Source organism: Martes martes, assembly GCF_963455335.1.
Source record: "Martes martes genome assembly, chromosome: 15".
Lineage (NCBI taxonomy): Eukaryota > Metazoa > Chordata > Mammalia > Carnivora > Mustelidae > Martes > Martes martes.
Genome location: NC_137903.1, coordinates 24,690,916 through 24,712,843, shown reverse-complemented (window position 1 = coordinate 24,712,843; position 21,928 = coordinate 24,690,916). Strand labels below are relative to the sequence as shown.

The window sequence follows — 21,928 nt, the reverse complement described above, 5'->3', positions numbered from 1 at the left end:
CCACCACGAGCCTGGCAGGGAGATGTTCTGGTCCTCACGCCTTGTCCTCACCCTAGTACCGTCTGTCCACCGCATCGCACCACCTGGCCACCGCACACACGTGCGCGCGTGTGCACACACACACACACACACACACACACAAACACACGCACGCACGCACACAGCACACAGCACCCTGTCCTCCTTAGGACGGGGAGGCAAGTCCTGACATTTCCCTGGGCTCTCAGATGAAGGCGTGTGTCTCCACCTGAAGTACTTAAAGAGACTATGGTAATTTTCAGCACTGTTAGCACGCGGCCAAGTTTGGTATTCCGTGGAGCTGTTGGAACCATGCCCTGGGTAACCACGGCTGGCAGATAAAAGGGGAATAAAGTGAGTTTAGACAAGCCCGCATTAAATGGGTTCCCAGCTCCCCGGGGCTCTCCTTAAGGCTTGCAACACATTCAATGGCGCCCTCCAGCCCCACGTTCCTTCCTTCCGAGATGGGCTGTTTCCTCCCTGGTGGGCTGTCCCTTAGTTTCATGGTCCTCACTCAGCTCATGCTTCCTCGGGTCCGTTGATCCTCTGGTCCCGCCCCTTTGGTACTGTCTATGTCTGTCTGGTCCGCTGGGCTCCCGTTCCGCAGAGGCAGAGCCAGTAACCTTGAACCCCACACCTTGCCACACGCAGCACCAAGGGACAAGCCTGGGTAAGGAGTTTTCAGTGGGACAAAAGCTCCGGCTGAAGCTCAGGCCCTCGTTCCCGTTAGCATACGTGTCTGCAAGGAGGGCACGTGGATCTCCCCAAAGCTCACGAGTGGACAGGTGGCATCACGCTGGAAAAACTCCCGAGCACGTTTACGCATCATATTCTGCTTTGTTTGCCTGGGAAAGGGTGCGCGCATCCACCCGCGGGAGGACCCCGGTGTAGGAGATCTCATTTGTTCTTACGTGGCTGCCCTTTAGAGTCCACCGGCTCCTCCCCACCCTACATTCTTCTACTTTTCTGAGACTAGATTTTTTTTTCTATTTTCCTTTCCTTTTTTTTTTTTAAGTTAAATTTTAGTTAGTTAACATGCAGTGCCATATTGGTTTTTGGAATAGAATTCCTGAGACCAGGTTTCCAATGAATGTGTGTGTGTGAGAGAGGGAGGATGGGAATGAGGACGAACCCCCGCAGAGTGAGAAGACATATGTGAGCCTCTTGGAGAGAACACGTAAAAGTCACCAACCACAGGGTCTGCCGTTGTGGGTGCGTTCGGGGAGGGGAAGTGAACTCCCCTCACCTAGTCCTTACAGTCTCTGAACACAGGAGTGAAACTTAGACTTTCAGGGGATGTTTGCAGAACCGTCCTTAACACCTTTGAAAGCCACCATCAGGCTTTAGTTCCCACTTCTTCTGTCTGCATGGATCAAGGGTCAGCAACGTTCCTTCTCTTCCTCTGAAACATGCCGCAGTGGAAAATGGTGACCAGCCGCCTCTCCCCTGCAGGGGCGGCCCTGACCCTGCCTTCACTGAACTTCCTTCCTTCTTTCCCTCTTGCTTGCATTCATCCAGTCATCTGAGTATGCCCAGCCCTCTGGGGCACGAGACATGCACTTGATCAGTGGAAGTAAGACATGGTACTGATAATGCTTTAAGAAATGCAGCTATGGGAGCGCCTGGTGGCTCAGAGGGTTAACCTCCGCCTTCAGCTCAGGTCATGATCTCAGGGTCCTGGGATCGAGCCCAGCTTCGGGCTCTCTGTTCAGCAGGGAGCCTGCTTCTCCCTTTCTCTCTGCCTACTTGTGATCTCCGTCTGTTGAAAAAATAAATATAATCTTTAAAAAAGAAAAAAAAATAAGAAATGCAGCTACGGAACTGTGGGGATTTAGAGGATTTGGAGGAGGAAAAGGCTTTGTGAAAAGGAGGGATTGGAATTGGAGCTTGAAGGATGGACAGGATATGAACGTGCACAGATTGTGATAAGCAGAGGAGGGAGTCAAGTTCAACATAAGAAGTGATCGGTGGATGGAGGGAAGGAGGTGCCGACTGCTTGGCAGGAGAGAGTGCAGAGAGGAGGCTCCGAGTCAGGGCTGACCACGCAGGACAGCGATTTCAATCTGGTTTCTCCTGGCACTGTGTCTGACGTCTCTTCACCAGAATTTTAACAATTGTTGTAAAAGGGATGATTTGGGGGAAACTGCTCCTCTGTAAACAGGATAGAAGGGTTCCTTGGAGCAAAAGCGTGTGAGTGAGAAAGTGGGGATGGTTTGATTTGATCCAGAGTAGAACAGTTGTGAGAGGAGGACAGGAGGTCAAACCCTGGAGAGCCCTCATATCAGCTTGGATTCCATCAGCGTGCAGTGGGACAACTGGGGAGTTGGGACCACGGGGAAAGTGTGATTCCAGCTGGATTTCAGAAGTGTGTGTGGAGGGAGGAGAGACCAGACTCAGAGCATCATGACGATCTTGAAATACACCTGGTGAAAGGTAATGATCAGGGATATGGGGACAAGGAAACAAGTTGTAGAGGCAGTTTTGTGACAGAACCAATATGGCAGGGTGCCTGGGGGGCTCGGTTGGTGAAGTGTCTGCCTTTGGCTCAGGTCATGATCCCGGGGTCCTGGGATCGAGCCCCATATCAGGCTCCCTGTTCAGCGGGGAGTCGGCTTCTCCCTCTCCCACCGCTTGCCATTCCTCCTGCTTGTACTCTCTCTCTGTCAAATAAATAAATAAAATCTTAAAAAAAAAAAAAAAAGAACCAACATGGCTGTTGTGAAGATTCAATCCCTGACTGTTGGGTCATTCAGCCACTGTCACAGGGGTCCTCCTGCCCAGCTAGCCCCGAGCGGGGTGCTACGTGTTCAGTGGGCAGCGGGAAGTCTTTTTTTTTCTTTTTAATAGACTTTGTTTATTTATTTTTGAGAGAGAGAGAGAAAGAGCGGGCACACATGTGAGTAGGGGAGGGACAGAGGGAGAGGGAGAGAGAATCCCAAGCAGACTCCATACCCAGTACAGAGCCTGATCTAGGGCTCAATCCTGCAACTTGGAAATCATGACCTGAGCTGAAATCGAGTCAGATATTTAACTGTCTGAGCCACGTGGGCGCCCCGAGCTCTCAGTAAACCTTAATTACCACGGGAGATGTTCTGCCGGAGTAGGAAGGAGCGCGGGCAGGTGGCGGGATGAGCTCGGGCTCTGTTCCCTGAGGCTGCAGAACCGAGGGGATGCCGATGCCCTCGCTGAGAGTGAAAACAGAGAGATGGGAAGGGGATATGGGAGCTTCTGTTTTGTCTAAAGTGAGGCTGAGATGCCAGCAGGACGTCTCCGTGGCACCAGGGACGTGTGGTGCCAGAAGGTCTGCCGGGGTGGGCTCTCCCTGTTTTGTGCTTGCTTTTGTCCCCAGACCACCGCATAGTGCGCGGCGCGTGCTCAGTGCTCGGTCCTGACCCCCCTGCCCCACCCAGCCCCAGCCCCTCATCTCACTTCCCGCCAGAGCAATTCTGGTGATGGCTCCTGCCGTTTTCCCCGTCTCAAATCCACCAGTGCTGCCACCGTGAGTCCCGGAGCCTGCAAGCAGGGCGCCAGGGCAGGAGAAGCAGACTCGGGGCTGCATCTGGGCTGGAAGATGGGCTGAGCCCCTGGTCCCCCAGCAGCCTCCTGGGGAGGCCAGAGACATCAGAAGTGCAGGGACTTCATGCCTGCGGGCAAGACTCTGACCAACGGGGACAGGAGAAAGCAGAAGCCTGCAGAGAGTTCACGCTCACCTGCCACCCTGCCACCTGGTCATGGGACCCTTCTGAGCTGCACCCGCTCCCCACGGCCTTGCGGCCATGTCTGCGGAAGCGAGCGGCACATGAGCTTGCTGCAAATGTGGCGTCGGCTTGAGTCACCTTCTTTTTTTTTTTTTTTTTTAAAGATTGTATTTATTTATTTGACAGACAGAAATCACAAGTACGCAGAGAGGCAGGCAGAGAGAGGAGGAAGCAGGCTCCCCGCAGAGCAGAGAGACCGATGTGGGGCTCCATCCCAGGATGCCGGGATCATGACCTGAGCCGAAGGCAGAGGCTTTAACCCACTGAGCCACCTAGCGCCCCTTGAGTCACCTTCTGGTACGTTTTCCCTTCTCTCTCTACCTCATTGCCCTTTGCCCGCTCTTGTTTCCTCCACATTGAACGTCCCAGTAGAATGTTAAATAGAAGCTTCTGACTCAAGAATGAAAAAAAAAATTCTCTGTTAGGGAACTTGGGCCAGGATAGGGTTCCATACATACGGGCTGGGTACATGAGGGCGTTAGAGGGCTCGGACTCCGGTTAGACTGCGCAGGGAGGCGACTGAAGACCGAAGACTTCACTGGAAAAAGTCAGAGATTTGCAAACCGTCTGCTTGGAAAGGTCGACACGGGGGTTGTGTCCATGGCTCAGACCCACGCAAGAGGCACCTCATCTCCTAAGGGAAGGGGAGAGAGGAGAGAGAGGAAGGCTGAGGAGGAACTGGAAAGGCTCTCACATTTAAGAAGCAGGAGAAAGAAAAAGATCCCAGCCGCAGGCCTGCAGAGGCAGACGCCACTGGTGTTCATTCAAGCCCCCCACATGTCAGGCCACCCTGCAGATAACGTGTGGCCAGGGGTTACGGTTGAGCTGGGGGACAGAACCGTCAACCAGACAGAGTTCCCGCCTCATGGAGCTTGAGTTGAATAGATGTGAGGGAAATGTCCTGCTGGTCCCTTCACCTCCTTCAGATCTGGTGTGTCAGCGGGATCGGCCACCCTCCTTGTCTGTGGGACACAAAGAATGACCCTGAGATTCTAGGGCTGTGGGAACCACGAGACAGAAGGGATCCCCACTCTTGAGTTGTGTGACTCGTCCCTCAGACGGTTCATATGAAAGAGAAACTTTTACTGTGTCGAGACACTGCGATTCGGGGTTTATCTGTTACAGTAGTTGGTGCTACGTCATAACCTGGCGAGTGTTGAAAAAGCAAGAGGCGGATGGTGAGGCGGAGGGGTAGAGGCACGGGTGCGAATTCTTCTGGAAGAGCTGCCCGGCCAGGTGGCCGAGCCCTGCCCTCGAGCTTCACTTAGAGAAGGGATCAGGCTTCACAGTCCTGAGACCTCTGACTCTCACCGCGGGACAGTCATCTGGTCACCCTCCTGTGGCAGATGCACGTGCCAGAGCTCCTCAGCCGAGGACACGGAAGCAGCAGGAAGAGACGACGACAGGACGTTGGGAAGGACAGAGGCAGGGTAGCCGGGGCGGTCTCAGCACTGCGGACTTGGGAGCTATCTCCCGTGTGCCTGCCAGGCCCCAACACCCGTCCTCCCTGTGGGGCCCCTCAACATCCAGCTTCCCAGGAGAGAGAGAAAGAGAGAGAGAGTCTGATGGGTGTGACTGAGGCCTGTGCCTGGAATGTGGGTGCTGATGACAGGACTGCCGGCCCGCCAGCCTCACACGGAACAGGAGAGGGACGACTCCTCAAAAGAGGTGATGCCCAGCCCAGACACAGCAGGTTCCCTGAACCTGGAACCCTCATAGCGGGGTCTTTCTTCCACAGACAGGAGGAAGCTGTCTGGAGCTTCTTGGGATCAGCGACTGTGGACTTGTCGGCAGCACATGCATTTTTATTTTAAAAGGTAACTATTATTGGGGGGAATGACCAAAATCTACCTGTCATCCTTGCCCTGGAGACATCCTGAACTGACAGATACCTGGGCTTGGGGGAAGGGGTATAAATTAGAAGCAGAGGGGATGCCTGGCTGGCTGAGTTGGTGAAATGGCTGCCTTCAGCTCAGGTCATGATCCCGGGGTCCTGGGATCGAGTCCTGCATCGGGCTCCTTGCTCAGCTGGGAACCCGCTTCTCTCTCTGCCTGCCTCTCCCCCTGCTTGTGCACGCATGCTCTCTCTGGCAAATAAATAAGTGAAATCTTTAAAAAAAAAAAAATTAGCAACAGGGGTGAGGGGCCTGGAGACGTGGATTCTAATTTCATTACTACTTTTGACAAGTCATTTCCTTATTTCATCCCTCCAGTTTCCTCATTTAAAGAACAGGGTAATAAAACCTGCTCTAATTCACAGATTTTTTTTTTTTTTTTTGAGGGGGGAAACAAAGAGAAGAAAGGGAAGAAGGACAAGATACCAAAAGCTCCTGAAAGGACTTTGAACAGCCGAAAATAAACACATAAGAGCCGCTGGTTAGTGACACATCTGTTACAGGTTGAATTGTGTTTCCCCCAAATACGTGTTGAGTCATAAGCCCCAGTCCCTCATTTGGAAAGAGGGTCTTGGAAGATGCAGTTCGTTAAGTTGAGATGAGCTCGTACTAGAGTAGGGAGGCCCTTAGCCAATACAGCTGTGTCCTTAGAAGAGAAGAGACACAAAGACAGACGCACAGGGGACCACCGGGCAGAGACTGAAGTGTCGCCGCTGTAAGGCAGGGAATGGGAAGGACTGTCAGCCGTTGCACGAAGCTTGGGAGAGGCAAGGAAGATTCTCCCCTACGGGTTTCAGAGAGATAATGGCCCTGTTGAGCCCTTGATCTTGGCTTTCTAGCTTTGGGAGCCGTGAGCTGGTCCGTTCCTGTAGCTTTAAGCCACCCCATTGTGGCACTGTTTCATGGCAGCTCCGGGGAACTGAATACACATCCTTTATCGGATTCCCAGGGTGCAGAAGCTTGGCCCAAACTCTTGACCTACCACTGAGAGGTTTGTGACCTAGGATCAGACATGGGACACGGGACAAGGACCTGAGTTTCAGGGGTAACAGCACGGATATGAGGGTCTCGAAGAGCAAAGGTCAGGTTTGGGAAGCCCACAGGGCTAAGCCGGTACCGAACCAGCAGAGTTTAGTCCACACAGACAGAAAGCACCACTTCTGCCTGGAGAGACAGCGCACGCAGAGCAGAACTGGCTCTCAGCAGCCTCGGGCCTGCTCTCACTTCCTGTGGGCACAGAGCCCCAGGCCTCCAGCACTCAGGCCGCAGGTCCGCAGGGACATGGAGGCACATACAATCCATCAGGGGAGCCCGCTGCGTGGAGATCACCTTTAGGGAGAAAGCCTGCTGGGATGCTATGTGCCGGTGGCCTCCCGCACGGCTCTTGGGTGCTTGTTTTAGAGGAGTCATAAAGCTTTTTTGCTCTAGGACCTTCTGCCCTGTGTGAGGTTTGTCCATGCTGGGTGTGGGTCTGGTCCCTGGGTGATGAGTGTTTACACATATGCACTGTAGCTTTTGGATCCTCACAATAACCCATGAAGTGGTTACTGTTAACATGCCCATTTTACAGATGAAAGAACTGAGGTGCAGAGCTCCCACAACTGGTATCGAGAAGCCAGCCCAGGCCTGTACGACTCCGGAGCCTGCGATGCTGACTGCTCTAGTATATTCCTTTGATAGTTTATTTGGATCAGGCTGCTCTGAATTAACTCTGGAAGTAATAATTTAGTAAAAAAAAAAAAAAAAAAAGAATGAACAAAACCAAAAAAGTGTGTGTGTCTATGTGTGAAGCTGGGATCACCATGACTTCATACTTAAAGGGGGAGGGGAGTTATCATGATGAGCTAAGTCCTTCTATCTAGGAAAACCCATAGCTCTGGGAGGTGGACATCTCAGAGACATGAAATCACTAGCCAAGGTCACCAGATTGATCCAGGCAGGGCACAAATGTGAATCCAGGTCCAAGTTCAAACACAAACCTGGTGTGTCTTCCATGACCTCTGTGCCAAAAGTGACAGCTGGGATCTGTCCTACGGATTGTAGAGTTACTCAGTGCCTGGCACAAAATAAATATTTATGGGATTGGGTTGAATTAAACCCAAATGAATCTAATGTTCATTAAGAGAGCATTTGATCAATAAACAGACACCGTGCAGATGTTCCAAGATGTTCCAAGAGCTGACGGTGCTGGTGTGTAATCTGTTACGTGAGCAGTTTAGACACAAGAGTGTGTAGCATCGCCCCCTCTTTTTTTCCCCCCAATTTTTTGTTTATTCATTTGAGGGAGAGAGAGCACATGAAAGTGAGAGCACGAGCAGGGGAAGCAGCAGAGGGAGAGGGAGCAGCAGATTCCTCAATGAGCAGAGAGCCCGATGCGGGACTCGATCTGAGGACCCTGGGATCATGACCTGAGCTGAAGGCAGAGACTTAACTGACTGCGCCATCCTGGCACCCCTATGATTCCTTTTTTTGCAGGAAAAAAATAATTCCTTACCTATGGCTATCTCTGTGTATACAAAGTCTGCATAAAATAACTTCAAATTAGGGGCGCCTGGGTGGCTCAGTGGGTTAAAGCCTCTGTCTTCGGCTCAGGTCATGGTCCCGGAGTCCTGGGATTGAGCCCCGCATCGGGGTCTCTGCTCAGTGGGAAGCCTGCTTCCTCCTCTCTCTCTGCCTGCCTCTCTGCCTACTTGTGATCTCTCTCTCTGTCAAATGAATGGATAAAATCTTTAAAAAAAAAGAAAACTTCAAATTAATAATAATGCTTGTCTTTGGGGGTTAAGATCATTGAGGACTTTCACTTACTTTTTAATAAGAAAATCCTTACTTGCATTTTGCAAAAAGCAAGAGCAAAAGGAAGGAAAAGAAAGTCATGTTCCTGGTGACAATAGATCCCACCAGAATAGATCCCACCATCCCACCAGGATGCAACTTGGACCTGGATTTACCATGTCAGCTCCCTCAGGATGGGCCCTGTGGCCCCATAGGAGAAAAGGGTTCATTCAGAATCCTTCTCTCCCCATGCCCTCTCCTTGCACATTCTGAAATATTTTCATTTACAATAAACTTAAGAGCACACAATCAGGAACCAGGATTCCTTGGGACTGGGCCTAGAATATCTTTTCTTATTGGGGTCAAGTCAAAAGTTCACAGAAACTACCTTGAAGGGGCACCTTCTGGCTAAGTGTGGGGTGCTTTGAATATTGAAAAGACTACAGTAAGTTGAAGCACACTCACTTTTCTGAAAGCTGGTAAATAAGGGGGAAAAGCTAAGTAAGCTTGCCTTTCCTGTATGAACGATACCTAATAGTAAGCAAATAGTTGATGAACACATTTTTTTTTTTAAACAGAACTGTGGCAAACAAAACAAAACAAAACAAAAAACCTGGAGAAAAAAAAGGTAGAATTAGAAAAAAAGCTCTGTTTTGCAGCCCTAATGATAGCGTGGATCTCAGCAATGATAATTAGTGGTTGCTGAAATCTTTGGGTGAAATGCTGAAGGAAATCAGTCGAAGGAAATTGGTCATGGATGGATGCGTGAGCCCAACAGCTTCCGAACCCACTCATCAGTCCTAACCTTGTGAGTAAAGAGGCTCCAGGCATGATCTGCCTCCTGATGGGCTGCTAGGGAATGTGCCCGGCACTGTGGATGAAATATTATTGCCGCAAAACCAGGCTCTAGAGCCCACCGCCATTTTGTGGGAAAGACAGACTCAGAGAGCCACATCGCCGGATATCTCAGGCTTTCAACCTGCAAAATTCAGAATGCGATCGACTAGAGACAGTTCACCTTTGAATTTTATTTGCATCCTGATACACACAAGTCACCGATAAAAATGACCCAACATTTCCCAGACAATGGGGAATATCTGAACACTGATTGCCTATTTAAGAGTATTACAAGGATTTATGGATAAATCTTGGATGTGATGATTTATGATGTGATGCTAGGAATTTGCTTCAGGATAATGCAGGCAGGTGGGCTGGGGAAAGGAGGGGTGGCAGGTACTGATAAAACAGGCCTGGCCACGTGCAGATAATCTCTGTGTACAATCTCTGCTTGTGTACATGTCTGGAGATTTCCAAAAGGCAATGTTAGCAACAATAGAAAATATGGTCTTACAACTTAATGCTTCCATCATGATGGGGGTGGAGGTGGGTGCACGCGGGTGTGTGTGAGGTGTGTGTGTGAAGTGTGTCAGTGTGTGTGCGTGTGTGTGTTCTTACTCTCTTTGGACCTAATTCAAGTTGCAACTCTAGAACTGTAGCTTCCTGAAAATGACTTTTTGACCACCGTGAAGGGTGCCCCAACCTAATGGGCGCAGCTGGATTTCCAAGGGGTGTCGGGCAGGCAGGCACAAGGCACAAGGCTGTAACTTAGGGGACTGCCGGGGCCAGCCCAACGCGGTTATTCCCACGATCGAAGACCGAGTAAAACTGCCGAATGAAGACATCTCCCAGGATCCAGAGGGGCCCAGCGGGAGGCTGGATGTCAAGCCCTTGAAAGCCACTGCTGCAGAACTCCATTCCATCCACAAAGTCCTGAGGTGGGAAAGAAGGTGTAAGTGGCGTAGAGGGAGAAAAGGGAAGTAGGAGGGCTGTACTGTGTGGTAGTGGTGGTGACTATACCGAATGGCCTTGGACAGTCACAGTGTTGGCTCGTTGGATCTTCCTCCCGCTCTACACCCCTCCACTTGTTTGCTCAGCAAAGTGTCTGCACAGTCTCGTATCTGTGGACCTGGGCTTCTAAGTTCTACAATTCTGAGAACTGTTCATCTCTCATACATGCCCCCTGCCTCCCATTTTACAACTGGAAAAAGTGAAACCTTGTTGCATGACCGCAAGAGCAAAAGGGTTGGCTTTAAAAGATCTTGGCTTAAATTCCGGTTTCTTTAGTTTCTAGTGAAGCCCAACTTCGTTTTTTGAGGAGAGAAATTACACAGCTGTTTTCTTGATATTCTGGGGGAAGAACAGGGCAGGTAGGCATCCAGTGTCCTGTGGAAAGAGTGTTACTTCCCCCAAACTTACTTTTCAGTTTGGCAAAGACTTGGGGTCTACTAGGCAGGTGTGGTCTTTCCAACAACCGTTTAAGATTTGAGGTTGCTGAGGAGTGTCTGGGAAGTTTATGGAGGGCTTAATGCACCTTCTGGAGAGGAAGGGGATGACCACGCAATGCTGTTACAGCATCCTTGACTGACTGAGGGGGCTCTGATTGAAATCTGCCGGCAGGAAAGGACAAGGGCACCACGCTGGGCAATGGGAAGGAGGTGGGGTGGGCAGGGACTCACATAGCGTGCAGGTGGGAGAGCACAGGGGTTCCAGGGGGCCAGTGGGTATACAGGCTGATGAGCTTGGCACAGCTAGTGTCTAGCTTGTCCCCATTGTGGTGTTCATAGTGGCATCTCCAGAATCCCTTTGTCGGAGAAGCTTAGGGGGCTTGACATGAAGCTGTGTTTTAAAGCAAAAATTTGTTTTCTTAGTAGTGCAATTGCTGGATCATAGGGTAGTCCTATCTGAGGACCCTCCATACTGTTTTCTAGAGTGGCTGCACCAGTTTGTAATCCCATCATCAGTGCAAGAGGGTTCCCTCTTCTCCACATCCTCTCCAATACCTGTTGTTTCTTGCTTTGTTGATTTTAGCCATTCTGGTATGTGTGAGATAACATCTCATTGTAGTTTTGAGTTGCATTTCCATGATGATCCGTGATGTTGAACACCTTTTCATGTGTCTGTTGGCCAACTGGATGTCTTCTTTGGAGAAATGTCTACTTGTGCCTTCTGCCCATTTTTAATTGAATTATTTGTTTTTGGGGTGTTGAGTTTTATAAGTTCTTTATGTATTTTGGATACTAACCCTTTATTGGCATTTGCAAATATTTTCTCCCATTCTGTAGACTGCCTTTTAGTTTTGTTGATTGTTTCCTTTGCCATGCAGAAAGTTTTTACTTTGATGAGTTTCCAATAGTTTATTTTTGTTTTTTTCCCCCTTTGCCTCAGGAGACATATCTAGAAAGAAGTTGCTGTGGCCAGTGTTAAAGAGGTTATTGTCTGTGTTCTCTTCTAGGATTTTTATGCAACTGCACGACTAAGTATTTATCCAAAGCATACAAAAATACTAATTCAAAGAGATACATGCCCCCCGATGTTTATAGCAGCATTTTCCACAATAGACAATAGGCAAGTTGCAGAAACAGCCCAAGTGTCCACAGACTGATGAATGGATAAAGAAAATGTGGGATATATATATAAATAGATGACTATTACTCAGTCATAAAAAGAATGAAGTCTTGACATTTGCGATGTTGTGGATGGAGCTAGAGGGTATAATGCTAAGCGAGGTAAGTCAGAGAAAGACAATTATCATATGATCACATTCATTTGTAGAATTTAAGAAAGAAAACAAATGAGCAAAGAGGAAAGGATAGAGAAAGAGAGGTAAACTAAGAAACAGACTCTTAACTACGGAGAACAAACTGATGGTTACCAGAGGGGAGTTGGGTGGGGGGATGGGTGAGACAGGTGATGAGGATGAAGGCAGGCACTTGTGTTGACTACTGGGTGGTATGGAAGTGGAGAGCCGCCATATTGTACGCCTGGAACTATTATTGCCCTGTATGTTAACTAACTGGAATTTAAATAAAAACTTTAAAAGAACATTTGTTTTCACTTGCACTGTCTGTTTATGCTTGGCGGCTTGGGGAAGGGGTTAATGGAGATCAAGGTATGGGGGGTAGTTAAGTCCCTAAAGTGTCTACACCTTAGCACCTCCATTCTGATGCAATCACCCTGGGCCTGTGGGTGACTCTCCGATAAAGTCAGTATGTTGAGTGTCACCAAAGGACCACATGTGACATTGAAAATCTGGGCCAACTGTGGTGTGAAGAGATCACAGGTTTCCCCCAGGGATTCCTTTTCTGGGGAATTCTACCTCACCCTACAAACTTAGGAATCTACTGCAATGAAAGACACTTTCTTGTCTGAGGAGAATGTTCATCTGAACGTGATTACAACCTCATTCCGTCCCTCCTCCCCAAGTAGCTCATATCTTGAGCCTCCTAACTTTCCGGGACTCGATATCCTCATCCACAGAATGGGATAATAGTATCCAATCTTACCGGGTGTTTGAGGGGCTAAACTTTTGTTCGTTGAAAAGTCTATAATCCTGTCAGAAAACGTCACTAAATGGCTTGTCCAAGGTTTGCTGCTGCCTTGTGGCAGGACGGGAACTGAGAGGGAACCAGCCTGGCCATCTTGCTACCACAGACAGCTCTGTCCTTTCTGGAGGGAACGCCCCTTCGGTGCAGGAGAAGATGGGAGGGGGGCTTGGGGTAAATGCAGCCTGAGTGCAGGCGACTGAAAAGAGGAAGTGGTGGGCTGGTGGGGGAGGCCCTATGACTTGCAGAATGAGGAAACCGTTCTTACCAGCAGGGTATAGGCGGTTGGTTGGAGGGTGTAGGAGACACCATTGATGGTGAAGGTGACATCCGGCATGACGTTGAGGTTGGCACACTCCACCCCGTACTAAAACACAACACAGAGGACCCATTTAGAGACCTTCCCCCTCTCCTGCTCCCGCCTCTTCCCTACCCAGCAGGCACGGACTTCTCCATCCATGGGTTCTGCCCCAATGGCCTTCTGCAGCTGCTTGATTTTGTCCGAGGGGCCTGTGATGAGGGAAGTCCCCGTGTCCACGATGGCCTGGCAGCCCTCGGAGCAGAACATCACCGCGCCTCCCACCTGGATTCTGAGGACAAAAGAAATGTCATCAGCCAACCCCTCACCCCTGTCTCCACCCCATCAGTCCCCCTTCCCCTCGGCCCTGGAGTTCCCCAGGCTCCCCAGCGGCTGTCACCCTCTGCCGGGCTCTCAAACATACCGTAATGATACCCAGTCTGACGGTCTCACCCATCAATATTTGTCAGTTTTTCTGTGACCAAGATCCATAGCAGGAAATACATTTACTTTTGGACCCCGTACACAAACACACACACACACACACAATATAAAAATTTCACAAAATAGGGCTTAACCTTAGTATGTGAAGTGCACTCTGATATCTTCTATTTTATTCCATTTCATTAAAAATGTACGTGATGATCCCCTAAAATGATACCATGACCCATAAGTAGGTTAGCCCCGCTGGCTTGAAAAACTCTCAGCAGACAGTGAGCCCTGAGGCTTTCCGCTGTTCTGTCCCTCGTGGCTAGCACAGGCTCTCACCTCACAGAAACGTGTCCTTGGCAGAATTGAAGCGTGAATTGCATTTCTTTAAATTCCTGCATTATCTGACACAGTGCTCGGTATGTGACAGGCATCTGGTCCCATGTCCCTGATTGCCCCATGCGCCCCCCACCCCATGTCTGCATGTATGTAAGTCAAGGCCCAGTCCGGGTCACCTCCTCTGGGAAACCCCTGCTTGAGGAGAATAGGAGCCGTCCCGCCCCGTCTGTTGGGCCACTTTGGTGGCACATCTTTCAGACCACTGACCACCGTCCATTTCACGATGGTAGTGGGACATGTGTGTGTGTGTGTGTGTGTGTGTGTGTGTGTGTATGATCCTCTGGACATGTTTCATGGAGGCGAAATCTGAGTCCAGTTCACTCCTGTACCCCGTGTCACCCACCCCTGGCCCTGTGTGTGAATTAATGTGAAACGAGCCCCAGGTAATTGGCGGAGGGTTTGTATTTATCGTCTGTTGACTTGAGGGGGCAGCATGTGGACCAGGAGGGAAGCTGAGACGGGGTACCGCGTGCCTACTGCCCTGGCAACCGCGGCCCCCCCTGCACCTCCACATTTCCAGCCTCACGCGGCGAGGCCCCCTGGCTCCTCTCCGGGCGACAAGCACGCTGATTCAGGTCAACTCACTGAACCCGATTTGCCTTGTGCCCGTCTTGAGTTCTTGCCTCGTACCATAACTACGTTGGGGAGAATACTCACGCATCCAGGGCAATCTGCCAGTAGCCTTGCTTGGTGACAGGGACCCAGTTCAGATTCCCAGAAAAATGGGAGGGGTCATAGCCTCCGAAAATGAGTTCGCTCCCCGCACCGCCTTCTGGGTCACTACACGGAAAGAAAGGCAGATCATCGGGGAAGGGCCTCTGGGATACCATAGGAACAAGCTGGTCGCCTACCTCAAGCATCTAGACAGGCAGAAATATCAGCCTGGGCTTTGAGATCAGGGCTCCTGATTACTGCAAGTTGATTAATCTGGGCCTTTTTGAGCAAAAGGATGGAAGTATAGAAATAGCTCTGCCTGATCGTTTGTGAACGTCTTCTTGCTTCTTTGATAAAAGGGCAAGGAAGGAAGTAGATGGGGACAGCTGCTCGGTCATGCAGAACTCATGCAGAACCGAGGCTAGGACCACTGGGGTGTGCACACACATGTGACTTATGTGTCCCACCCCCAAAAGCCTTTTCCCCTAAGTATCTTTCCCACTTTTGTTTTGACGGTGCCTGGAGTTTCCGTATGACTCATCCCGGCGTCCCAAGGTAAGGAAGCCTTAACGGGAATGCAACATGACTTACTAGAGCTGGAAAATTTATTTACTTTCCTTGGTGCTGCTTTTTCAGACTATCATCTGGCACCTAACAGGATTCTGGGGAAATAGGACATGAAACGGATTCATTTTTAGGAGGAAAAGAATCAGAAAAATACAAAACTCAGGGCGCCGCGAGGCACAGGGGTAAAGGGGAAAGGAACCAGGTATTGTGGGCATCTTAGGAAAGCGGATTTAGGGAGGTGGGGGCAAGGACTCCCGCTTGTTGGCGGCCTTTGTGCAGGGCCCTGGGTGGAGAATTTTACCTGCTTCATCCTATTTATTTCATACATCAACCTCGCGTCCATCTGAGGAAACTGAGACTCGGGGCTTCAGTCCAGGTCAGCCAGACGGCAAAGGCTTCGCCCTTTCCCATCCTCCCCCCTGTCTTTCTGGGCTGGAAGGGAGCAGGAAGCTCTACAGGGGGGCGGCAGAAGGGTCTGGGCAAGCTGCCCTCTTGCTCCCAGCTCTGCCCGGGGTGGGCCCAACCTCAGCCATGCAGCTTAATAAAGGAAATTCAAGACTCTCCGCGTGGAAGTGGAGAACAAGGGACAGGGGCTTATGAGAAAACAGGGTAAGCTGAGGCCAGATCACACAGGGGAGGTCACACAGAAAGGTCAGAAATCTCTGTCCTACGTAGGGATGAAGGTGAGATGACCCTTTCAGGATCCCAGGCAAGAGTGGCCACAGGCCACTCAGCTTACCCCATCTTCTCGTAAGCCCCTGTCCCGTGTTCGGGAGTCCCGAACTTCTCATTAAACAGCAACTTCCTGTTTCCCCTCCCCCCACACTGGCAACCACCATTCTATTGTCTCTGTGAATGTGAGACTCCAGGTAGCCTCCCGTAAATGAAATCAGGCGGTATTTGTCCTCTTATGACTGGCTCGTTTCACTTAAGGTCCTCACAGTTCATCCTCTGGTAGCCTGAGTTAGAATTTCCTTCCTTTTTCAGTCTATATTAAATAAATTCTGCATCTTATTATGCCCTTAAAAACCCATTATTTTATCATCAGCTTCCTTTTGAATTTTTTCCACCTCCTCCCATGGGAAACCAGCTTTCCGAGGGCAGGGACTGGCTTCCTGGTCTCCCGGTGCTCCCGGTGCCTGACACCGTGGTCGGCACGTAATAGGAACTTGATAAATATTTATTTACTGCACCAACGAAGAGCCAACCCCAGAGATTCCTCCCATTGGCTCAGTGCACTACAGTTTACAAAGTAAGGCAAGCCCCCTTTCTTCAATGCCCAGAGAGGGTAAGCCCAAGGTCACACGCAGCTGGTAATAGGTGAAGCAAGGGACCCACACCAGGCGTCCGACTGCGAGGGCTGATGCTCCCTTGGCTGCACCATGTTATCTCCCTGTGGTTGTCACTGACCTTCACCTTGGTGGGCTTGACGGGCCTACCTGCTCATGTACACAGAAAACATGGGTATATCCACCAGGTTCTGCGCCATCATGTTGTCGAACACCGGGGTCACCCCTCCCACAGCCAAGGAGGGGTAGCCCAGGCCCAGAATGCCATCAAACTCTGCGTTCACAAAGGTCTGGCCGGGCTCCGTGACGCTCTCTCCAAATTGCTGGCCGACCACAACCAGTCCTTCCACCTGACGGGAGAGAGCCCGAAAGAAAACTGCACGGGAGGTCTCTGGCACAGAGTCTCAGATTCCCGGATATTCCCTCTGGTCTGAAGCGAATTCTTCCCCCACCCAGCTTTCCTTGATTACAGGAGCCCAGTGGTTTCACCACGTTCCCACACCCTCAATGTTCTTTGTGTAAACTTTTTTTTTTTAAATTGAAGTTTAGGGGCACCTGGATGCCTCAGTGGGTTCAGCCTCTGCCTTCAGCTTGGGTCATGATCTCAGGGTCCTGGGATAGAACCCCGCATGGGGCCTCTCTGCTCAGCGGGGAGTCTGATGCCCCACCCCCCACCGCCCCGCCTGCCTCTCTCTGCCTACTTGTGATCTCTCTCTCTCTCAAATAAATAAAATCTTTTAAAAAAATGGAGATTTAATGCAGAAATCCTAAGTGTGCCATTGGGTGAGTTTTCACAAACCTACCCTGGTCAGCGAGCTCCCAGACTGGAAGCAGCTTCAGGCACCCTGCGAACTGGTTGTACCTTTCCTCAAGAACACCCGTCTGCTGGCTTCCAGGCACTATGTTGTAATCTCGTTCATTGTCATTAGTATCCCATGGTATGAATACACTGTCATTATCCATTCTGCCATTGCTGGGAATTTGGGTTGTGTCCTGTCTAGACTCTGGCTAACAGTGCTGCCTGGACATGTCCTCTGGTGGACACGCATGCAGACCTCTGTTGGACATATCCACGCCTAGAGGTAAAACATCTACAATGTATTGGAAGTTTGATAACGTGTGAGGTCAGAGTCAAGATTTTTTCTTTTAACTTTAATTTTAGTTTAATTTAACTATGTGGCGATCCAAAGGACCTCGCACTGTATTTAATAAATACACGCTCATTTCCTCCCCTGCAGTTTTCATGGTCAACAGAATTCAGAATAGTTTCTGAATTTCCCATTTTGTTCCATTTGTCCATTGGCTTATCTTGTGCCAATACCACACTGGTACAGCTTTAAAGTAGGCCTTAATATTCGTAGTGTTTCCCTTCATCTAGATTGTCTTGGTGTATTACGTATCCATATACATTTTAGAATTAGCTCATCAATTTCTAATAAGAATCGCTATTGTTTGGACTGAGGTGACATTAAATATATAGGTGGATTTGAAAAAAATTTGACTTGTCTATAATACTGGGTCATGAAATACTGAGTCATTTTCAATTTATGTAGGTCTTCCTTAATTTCACTCACTAATGTTTTGCAGTTTTTAGAGTGGAGATCTTGCACATTTTTTTGGTTGCTGTTAAGTTTACTTGTAGGTATTTGATGTTTCTGATGTAATCACAAATGTCTCTGAAATCTATTTTCTATTTGTTTTTCCTGATATTCAGAAATAGAAGTGCTTTGTTAATCTAGTATTTAGCAACTTTGCTAAATAATTATTAAACCCAAATGGTTTGTAGATATTTTTGGACTTTTTACATATAGAATTTTGTCATATCTGAATAATGACAGTATAGTTTCTTCTTTTACAATCTTAATGCCTGTATTTTCTTTTTTCTTGCCTTATTGCACTGAGAGCATCTTTGACTCATTCTTCTTCTTTTTCTTCTCCTTCTTCCCTCTCCTTCCTCCGTCTCCTTCTCCTTTCTTCTTCTTGCCTTAACGCATTCCCTGTGCACCGTTTCTCTGTGGAATTCGTCCTTGCTGCCACTCTAGAGCCCAGCACCCTGAGCAGACTGGCCCGCTGCCATGATCTCAAGCAGGAAGGGCTACTCCCGCCTGGCCGGGCTTCTCCCTTTCCCTGGAAGCCAGTTCCTTGTTTCCACCTCTTCCTGAGGCAGATCTGAATGTGTTCCCCTAATGGCTCTGAAGAATATTCTGTTTCCCAAGCTTCTGTCCAAAAGAGAAGACATGAAGGAATTGTACTCACAGAGACTTGGTCCGCTCCGAGGATTCCAGACAAGCTCCCGGTCCCATACTGAATGGAGAAATGACTCCCCAGTGTGCTGTATGTGCTGGACTGGGAAGGGTAGAACCTGGTGTGTGTCTCTGGAAAAGCAAGGATGCTGCTGTTGCCTGGGCTGCCAGCTCACTCCCTTCTTCCTGCCCTGATACCCCACAGATGCAAGCTCTCTTCCCTCAACTCCCAAGATGGAGTGGAGGCCTCTAGAAAGGTTGGCCATGGCCCACCTTAGTGAGTTACTTGTAGGTTACTTGTAGGCCACGTGTTGTGGCCTAATCAGGGACCCACTAGTCATCTCTGGGCAAACATGACCACCCACAGTGACCTCATGAGGCACACCGAGATAAGCGTCCTGTATCAGATGCCAGCAGAAGTCTCTGTCGACTAGTGTGGGTCAAAGCCTGGCATTCAAAAGAAACCAGGGGTAAACAAACCCCATTCCAGGCAACGATTCTCAATTTCTTGCTTAGCCTGTAGACACCTAACCTGAGGTTTTCTGAGGCATCAAGTCTCTAGAACTTATCCAGAACAGACTCGGGCATCTGTCTTTAGCTCTACCCTTTCCAATGCTAACAAAGACGCCTGAGTTACCTCTGGGCCAATGGACCCACCCCTACGTTGTGCCCCACCAGTCGCACCTCTGATATCCTGGGATGGGCCACCAAACCCTCTTGAAGCAGGTGAATAGGCAGCCTTGGAACCTAGCCCACCCACCCGCCCAGAAACAGCCATTTGAATGGAACTCTCCCTACCCCTAACATTGTTTTGGGTGTTCCAAAGAGAGTGAGTCATTGTGTATTCAAAGATTTGTACTGAGTTTGTATTTTCCGTGGCTGTTTTTTCTCCTATTAATTCTGATCTGTATGAGAGTTGCTAGCTTGGCTAGCAGTCAAATTTTAGCTCTCTCCCTGGCCCAGCACTGTTTCTACCATAGGCACTCCCAGAGCAGACTCAAGGTGGAGAGGGGAAGGTGGTGTGGCATGCATGCCAGTTTCTGGAAGTCAAGGCCCCCTCCCCCAGAGTGCCAGACCCCAGCTGCCACTCCCTGCTGGGGCTCCCGGCCCTACTTACTGCAGGCTGGGCTGGTGCAGTACACAGAGGGGACCCAAAGGTTGGAGGAGCCAGTGTCGAAGATGACTGTGAAGTTTTGCGGCGGAGAGCCCACGGAGATGGTGCCGAAGTATTCCATCTATAGGGGAGGGAGGGAAGGGAGCAGAGGGTGGGGGGTGGGAAAGGGGGAGGTGCTCACCAGGGGGCCTTGGGAGAGCTCTCTGGGACCAGAGCCTGGGTTAACACAGACCAGAGCCTGGGGAGTGGCAACAGAAAGTAGAAGGAGCAGACAGAGGGGACATCAAGTCTCCCGCCCCCTACTACTTCTTTAGCTCTCATTTGCATTATTTCTCTTAATTGCTTTGTGAGCAAGACAGACGACTTGTAATGCCTTTGTTCTACCATCAGGGAGGGGAAGCTCCTGAAAGTTAAATCATTTGGCGGAGGACACAGAGCAGGGCCCTTCTGTTAGGGAGGCCTTTTCTCCTGCAGAGAGCTCTGCCCATTTGGACGCATTGGGGCTCGCTCGGTCAAATCCACGGGGACCCAGGGGATCGGTCCCTATGGGTTATCCTAGAAGAGAAATCCACCCTGGCCTTCAGTGTCGCTGACCTGACACTGGCCATGCCCAGAGGCCAAGCCATCCTCCCCTCTCCCCCCTCCCCAGCCCCTGCCCCAGGAGTGCCTCACATCCAAGTAGTTGATGAGGGGCTCGTTGGCCTCCTGGTTCATCGTGCAGGACTCAGTGAACTGGATCATATCCAAATTCTGGGATTTCCAGAACTCAGAGAGCTGGCCCCGTGCGCGCAGCTTCTTCCGGAGGGACTGTCGTCTCCTGAGGGGCACCCTGAGGACAAAGCCCGTGTGAGACACGGGTGCAGTTCTGCCTCAGACCCTCCCCACTTCCCACCCCATTCTTCCAGAGGTAAACTGCGAAATTACACAGGAGGAGATCTGCAAGGCAGCGGAGTTGCCAGAATTGGCCACGGTTGGCCAGAATTCGTGCCCTCTCTGCCCCAGGCCTATCAGTCTTGTCTCTGCTCCTGAAGAGTCTTAGAACTTAGACTTGAAGTGGGCCTCCCTCTCAGAGATGAGCTCTTTGAAGTCGTCTAGGAAAATGGTCCGCAGTTGTGCGTGAACCTCATAAAGGATTGATTTAAAGGGAGAGAAAGACTCCTGGGGGCAGCCACGGTCAGTCCCTCGGGGACATGCTCGGTCCTCCGAGCCCCCAACCACAGCTGCGGGCTCCCGTTCTCGACTAGTGTGAGAAGCTCCCTGGGGCTTGGCCAGGGAGTTCCATCAGAGGTCAGGGCAGAGGGATGGTTTGTCATGGGCTGGAGGTCAAGGCCAACACCAGACGGCCACTTTCCCTTCTCTCTCCTCTTTATTTCCCCGTCAGCTTTCCTCTCCCAGGGCAGCCCTAAGCTCGAGGGCAGGTAGCGGCGCCCGCTGGATGGGGTCTGGGGACCGGGTGCTGGGGACGTGGCCTCACCTGTGGAGCCGCTGTTGAGCCAGCCCCAAGTCCAAGAGCACCAGCAGCAAAAGAACGAGTGTCTTCATCATGGGCCCTGCCGGCAGCTTCTTCCTTGCTCTGCCGCGGCCTTCCCCAGCCCCTCTCCTTTCCTCTCTCCCGCAAGCCAGCGGGGACGAATTGCCCGAACTCTCAGATCTGCCCTGCCCAGCCCAGCCTGAGGACCCAATGATAAGGCCTCTTGCGTCAATGGCCAGGCCCAGAACAAACAGAGCGAGCATGACGGGGCGTTTCCCTTCCTCCCCTCAGCCCCCCTTTCCCTCCTGCAGGGGCAGGGGCGCGGGCTTCGTGGGTCTGGGGTGGGGCTTGGGGGTCTGTGCACCCTCTAAGAGAAGGACGGCGGTGCAGGTTCAACTTCTCCAGAAGTTTGGGTGTCCTCCCCTGGCCCACAGAAACCCTGTGATTATGACTTGAGAGAGCCCTGTGCGCCGGACACCGGGACCCCTCCGCTCACGTGTCACCACGAGTGGTCTGGCTGAGGACTCCCGTGGGGTTGGAAGCCCGGTCGTCACCTGTGGGACAGGTTCTAACTCAGAATATCCATCCGTCAAGTTGTTTTCCCTTGTCTCTCCACATTCCCTCGGGAGACTCAAGGGC

At 50.6% G+C, this 21,928-nt stretch overlaps 1 protein-coding gene across 2 annotated transcripts; it reads right to left on the bottom strand.

Moving 5' to 3' along the window:
* Window positions 1-3,876: 3,876 nt before the first annotated feature.
* Window positions 3,877-21,470, bottom strand: CTSE (cathepsin E). 2 transcript variants are annotated; one of them, XM_080824643.1, is made up of 9 exons: window positions 21,293-21,470; window positions 20,491-20,647; window positions 19,822-19,939; window positions 18,718-18,836; window positions 16,612-16,811; window positions 14,609-14,731; window positions 13,274-13,415; window positions 13,094-13,192; window positions 3,877-4,410 (listed from the first exon to the last, which is right to left on the bottom strand). In XM_080824643.1, the coding sequence occupies exons 1-9, from the start codon at window positions 21,361-21,363 to the stop codon at window positions 4,312-4,314; spliced, it is 1,128 nt and encodes a 375-aa protein (XP_080680769.1). In that variant the 5' UTR covers window positions 21,364-21,470; the 3' UTR covers window positions 3,877-4,311. The 2 variants fall into 2 exon arrangements, with proteins under 2 accessions (XP_080680769.1, XP_080680768.1); XM_080824642.1 differs by lacking the exon at window positions 3,877-4,410 and adding an exon at window positions 9,451-10,213 and having other exon boundaries at window positions 21,293-21,426.
* Window positions 21,471-21,928: the final 458 nt, after the last annotated feature.

Bases quoted from the DNA above. Each gene is read 5' to 3' on its own strand.
- CTSE (XM_080824642.1), bottom strand. From the start codon at position 21,363: ATGATGAAGACACTCGTTCTTTTGCTGCTGGTGCTCTTGGACTTGGGG. The intron at 14,732-16,611 runs GTAGGCCCGTCA...CTTTCCGTGTAG, and splicing joins TTTTCTGTGTACATGAGCAG to TGACCCAGAAGGCGGTGCGG. The intron at 13,416-14,608 runs GTGAGTATTCTC...TTTTGTCCTCAG, and splicing joins TGGCAGATTGCCCTGGATGC to AATCCAGGTGGGAGGCGCGG.